At 32.5% G+C, this 6,329-nt stretch overlaps 1 protein-coding gene across 1 annotated transcript; it reads right to left on the reverse strand.

Annotated features, from left to right (window-relative positions):
- Window positions 1–476: 476 nt before the first annotated feature.
- On the reverse strand, window positions 477–3,529 carry LOC110792171 (uncharacterized). Its single transcript, XM_021996981.2, has 2 exons — window positions 2,759–3,529; window positions 477–802 (listed from the first exon to the last, which is right to left on the reverse strand). Exons 1-2 carry the CDS (start codon window positions 3,413–3,415, stop codon window positions 644–646), a joined length of 816 nt encoding a protein of 271 aa, XP_021852673.1. The 5' UTR covers window positions 3,416–3,529; the 3' UTR covers window positions 477–643.
- Window positions 3,530–6,329: the final 2,800 nt, after the last annotated feature.

Here is a 6,329-nt window from a genome sequence, read left to right on the forward strand (position 1 = left end):
TCTGTAATCTGTAGCATGAAAATCAAAGACCAAATGTCTTCAAATATGCTGGATTTCCCAAATATCAAAAGAAATGAGAAGGCTTTTGATATCTATAATGATGTTGTGAAGCTCCCATCGTATAGAACAAATTTCTTCACTGAGTGAGTTGATAAGAAGAAGATAGTCACCTTCAATGAGTAGTTTTCTAATGTTCCTAAAGAATCCATATATAGATCCATTGTCATTACAGTCATGTACTAAAGTTTATTGAATGAACCACACGGGTTGACTTTTAAATTGGGTTATGTTGTCGGGCCTTTTAGCATTTAAGACTTGGAGGTTAATTGGGGCCACCTTAAAGAAAATGGGCCATTTTTTGTCTGAATCCGACCCATGATTAGCTCTAGCCTCATCACTCATGTCATTGACTTGTCATTAGTAAACAACACATGTGAAAAAATGTCAAACAAGTGTGCCTCATAGAAGCAAAGGCCTTACATAAAGATCACACCTTTTATATCATATGAAATCTATATAATGTGCACGAACTTTGCATTAATTTGTAATCATTTACAGATTTGAAGTGATCAAAAGAAAAAAGGAAAAGGAAAAGTATATGTCAAAAGGCCTATATCAAGAAAAATAAAAAATCTCAATTGAGCTACTTCTGCAAAGCTCTCTGGACTTTGGTTCTAAACAGCAAAATGCACAATTTCTCCATTGAAAAGTAGAGGAAGCAGCCAGTTGCATGGGTAACAAATGACCCAAAACTTGAGCCCACGATACAATGCCAAGCAGGTCCATATACCTTATCAAACTCCTGCAAAAGGCCCAATATACTTATTAAACCCAATTCAGCAAAAGGCCCAACTACAGTAACTAACTGCACATGGAAGATGACTAGGATTTGGCATACACTGACAAGTTACAAATATTAACAAATGTTAATGTTAATCTTAACCTTAATCACTAATCAGAACACATGGGTTGTTGGAATTGGATCATTCTTAATGTGTAGTTAATGTTAAGCTAGGTAATTAAAGAGTTACTCCCTCCGTCTCGTTTTGTTTTTCTTATTTGACTATGCACATTTGTCAAATTACATTTTTCACCAGTAATATTTGTAATTTTTTATTAGAAGAAATTATAAAATTTGATGTGGTTAAAACACTCACTGAGACGAGTCAAACAAAACTGGCATCATTGTATTTTTTCTTACATATTAGGAAATAATTAGTAAATTTTCCATAACAAGATTCTAATAAGAAGAACATTATAAAACGGATAGAGTACTAATTACGTTGTATATAAATAGCATCTTATTAAAAATAGTAAATATTATGGGGACCAAAATATGGAGGGACAAGATTGAAGGAAAAGTTGAGATCTAGAGTGTTGGTTCAATGTTCATTATTCATCTTTAATTTGTTGGTCAATTTGACCAATTTGATTGTCTACGTACTATACATTATGTTTTTGAGGAGATCATAAGATGGGATCTTCATTCATATTTTATATTGGGAATTTTATAATTTCTAGGTCCATTATGGTTTATTAGAAGACATAACTCATGATTGGTACAATAATTCAAACAAAAGATTGAAAAATGCGAGTATATTTAAGTTTTAAAAGGTGATACCTATAATTAGAGATCGAGAAAAAAAAGTGAAGGGGGGAAATTAAATTGGCATGAAGTTATTGAAGAAAATTCGAAGCCGACCCGAATATAGCTTAAACGACCCGAATTCAACCCGATTGAACTCATTTATCATATTTTATAGTAGTATTAAATTTTAATAAGTTTTACCCTATTTCTGATATTTTTAAGCAAAGTCTAAAACGACCCAAAATCAAACTCGAATCTTTAATCCATTGACTTGAATTGCCACCACAACTTAAGAGTGGCGACCTCAACAACGACTAGGTGATAAGTTTAACGTCAATTTGTAACATAGCATGCATATTGATGATAGAAAGAGACTGTAGAACAAGTTCCCTCAAACCAATTCTAGCTTAATTTGGGGTACGGCAGACGACGGTCTATTCTCGTGCTACCATTTAATTTTGGTAGACAACAAATAGTGGCAGAGTTCAGTCATGCCATGTGATGCATTTTCTTGCACTACTTGTGAATATATACAACTCTACATGCATTCGTGATCCTTGTTTGAAACCATACAAATGAAACAACAATGTCATTTTTTTTATTATTCTCGAAATTTATACAAAGATTTCGAGTCTAGTAGACGCCCTAACGGCCTATTTTACCTCAGTACACACGTCTTGAATAACATCCTATAAAATTTTATCGGCAAATCAAGCTGGTCGGTATACATACGTATCCAATTTTTTCTTTTACTCCGAGCTTAAGAAATTACCGTGTCTATTTTTTTTAATTTTTTTTCTTTAACTCCATAAAGAAATTATTCTCAACATAAGAAAAGATCACCTAATATAAAAAACTATTCTCAATAGAATACTTTATTAAACTATAAATAAAAGAGATCCCTTAAGACCTTAAATTTTGGATCATATAGTACCCCATTATCAATTGTTAAGTGGGATATAGTGCCATTGCTTCGGCTTTTAGGTTTAATCCCTTTATAAGTGAACTTTTCACCCACTCTTTTCTTTGTCATTAACTCTATATTTACCAACATTTTGTTGTTTATGAGTCATACTTAGTCTGACGAATAAGAATCCACCATCTTAATTAAGATCATAAATTTGCCAAATACGGAGTATTAAAAATGAATTTGCAATAATTTAGACATACCTTCTTCAAGTTGAAAGCAATATGTTTGGAACTGAATTTCTCCAAAGTATCAAAAGTATTCCTTGCACATTGAAAAGCTTGAATTTGCATAAATGCAGGCATATCTGTAACCAAAACCTTCACTTGTAACAATTCTATGGCGGAAACTACATCATTTTCCAATTTTGCCCCTACTGATTTCCTTTCCTTTTCCACAAAATTCCCCACATAAGCCACATTCTTTTCTACATGGGAAACTGATTTCCTCCCCCCTTCTCCTTTCCCTTTCCCTTGCAACTCTTTAAGGAATGGGAATTCCTTTCCCTTTCCCTCTACCTCACTATTACAAACTGATTTCCTTTCCCCTATACTAGTATTTACCTTGTTCCCATTACTCTTTGCCAAACTCATTAATTTACCTTCTACACTTGACACTGATTTCCTTTCCCTTTCCCTTTCCTTTTCCAATATTCCCTTTTCCTTTTCCATTTCCTTTTCCGCACTATTGTTTGGTTTCGGTTTTGGTTTCGATTTCCTAAGACCCCATACGGTGGAAGAAATGATTCGCTTCGTGACCGATGTGGTCGGAGGTTGATATTCCGGCGTCCGGCTTCCGGTGGCGAACTTGTAGACATATAAGTTGCCTTTCTTTTGCTTTTCTAGTGTTGTTGCATTCATGTTTTTGTTTTGTTGAGAGACTTGCTAGGATGATGGTGCAATATTTTTTTGTTGGAGTTTTCCTAAGGTTGTAAACAAGGACATAAATGTGCTTAGGAAGTGAGACTGTTAAGGAATAATGGGACTGAAATAGAAGTTGGCCCATTTGTATAAATTATAATAAATTATTAATAATAATACCCCTAACTTAATAAATAAATAGTACGAACTATGAAGTACCTTTTTTTTTATGTTGAGAATGAGTTACAATGGCAATGATAAAATTACAATTATAGAGGGGGATTCGAACCCGTTACCCTCCACACTTCCACAAGACCAGAGAACCTCAGTCTTGGCCCCCTTTAGTTCAACTTACTTTTTCATATCTGATCCGGTTTTGAACATATTTGGTCTAATCTAACCTGAACTTATTTTTCTGATCTGAACTGATTAGAACTTATCTGATCTAATCTGAACTGATCTGATATGATATGATCTGAACTGATCTAATATGATTTGATGTGATTTTTCATAATTAAGATTTATATAAAAACAACAATTATTAATATTACGGAGTAAATGATTTACAAATAAATAAATTTTATTCAAATTTATAATATTGTTATTATAAATTACACATTATTTATTTGACTTTAGTCATTATTTAATTATGTGGGTATTAAATAGACTTGGACATGATTTGGATAGATCGATTCTGAATTGGACATGATCTTGACAGATCAATTCTGAGTTGGACATGATCTGGACATACCGGTTATGATATGGACATAATGGTTATGACTTGGACATTATTTAGACATACCGGTTATGATATGGACATAATGGTTCTGGCTTGGACATATTTGGACATATCGGTTCAGATTTTAATCTACGGGTTCTTATCTGGATAGATTGGTTCAGATCGGGATATGATTTATATAGACCAATTATGATCTTGACATTATCTGTACAGATCGGTTCTGATCTGGATATGAGTTGTACAAATTGGTTCTGATTTGGACATATCATGTAAAGATCGATTCTGGTCTGAACATGATCTGCACATACCGATTATGATCTAGACATGATCTATACATATCGATTTTGATATGGATCTGATATGTATAGATCGATTTTGATTTAGACATGATTTTTATAGATTGATTCTGATCTGGACATGATCTGCACAGATCATCGGTACTGATCTGGACATGATATGTACAAATCAATAATGATATGGACATGATTTGATCATATCGGTTCTGATATAGACATGATCTGTACATATCATTTCTGGTTTGAACGTGTCAGTTTTAATATGGACATGATCTGTACAAATCAATTCTGATCTGGACATGATCGATCTGTATAGATCGGTTTTGATCTGGACATGCTCTAAATAGATCGGTTATGATCTTGACATGATCTAGACATGATATATACATGCATATCAATTATGATTTGGACATGATTTGTATATAATGTCTGATCTGGACATGATTTGTATATATTGGTATTGACCTAGACATGATATACACAAATATATATGGACATGATCTATACAGATCATTTCCTAATCTGGACATATCCAAATCATAATGGATATGTACATGTATAGATGATTCCAATATGTACATACCGGTTCTGATATGGACATATCAATTATGATTTGGGCATGATCTGATCATACTAACTTTGATCTATACAGATCAGTTATGTGGTGATGATCTGTATAGATCAGTTTTGATCTTAACATGATTTGTACAAATATGTTCTGATATGGACATATCGATTTTGATCTACACATGATCTGTACAGATCAATTTTGATATGGACATATCGGTTCTAGTCAGACGTGATCAGTACATATCCATTATGATTTGGTCATGATTTGATCTGGACGTATCGGTTCAGATCCAAACATGATCTGTATAGATCGGTTCTAATGTGGATATATCAGTTCTGATCTGAACAATGATCTACATAGATTGGTTCTGATCTTTAACAACAACAACAACAACAACAACAACATCATCATTTGTTCTGATCTGGCCTGTTCTGATCTAATCTAATATGATCTTATCTGGTTAAATATGAAATAAGTAATAAGTTCCTGAAATAAGGTGAACTCTTATTCTTATTCCTTGCCCTATATTACTTATTTTTCTCAAAATCAAACCATAAAAGAAAAATTTAGACCAGACCAAAAACATAAAATAATTACTCATGTAAAATATTAAAATGAGCCCAGAAAAAAACCAGGCCACATAAAAACCTAAAAAAATTAGATCAGATCAAGTAAAAAGAACAAAGTTTTAACCACTAAATTAAAACTCTAGACAGTATTAATAAATATAAAATAAATAATAAAAAAAAAATGGTTGTGAACTGTGATATGAGAAAGTTGGGTGAAAAGATGATTAATTAATGCGGCAGACCATGTGGTAGTGCCAATTATCAAGGATCACATAAAATGGTTTGTTGGTTGGTTGAGGAATGGAGGGATGAATTTGTTTACTCCAATTTAAGTATTATAGAAATTAAGTATTTGTAATATTATACAATAAATATTAGATTAATTGATAAAAGAAGTCGTAGGAATTATTATGATAGGATATTAATATTCCTAGCAATTGGACCCTTTGGGTGGAGTATATTTGTCTGCAAATCGGCTATGTTTTTTAACTCCCTAGCAAACATATGGCCTACCAATCTTTTTCTTGTTAGCATCCCATTTGAATAAGCCAAGCTTAGAATTAAGCAATACGGAGTAATTAAAATTAATTTTGAGTTTTAATTGTGCTTTTCAGTTTTTCAGAGAGGAGGTGTGTTTTGTATACGATACGTATTTAAGACGCACTACATACATAATCTAATAAACTTTAAATAAAGTCTAATAAGGTTTAATAAGATCTTATAAGGTCTTATAAGTTCG

The sequence above is a fragment of the Spinacia oleracea genome, chromosome 2 (genome assembly GCF_020520425.1).
Source record: "Spinacia oleracea cultivar Varoflay chromosome 2, BTI_SOV_V1, whole genome shotgun sequence".
Classification (NCBI taxonomy): domain Eukaryota; kingdom Viridiplantae; phylum Streptophyta; class Magnoliopsida; order Caryophyllales; family Amaranthaceae; genus Spinacia; species Spinacia oleracea.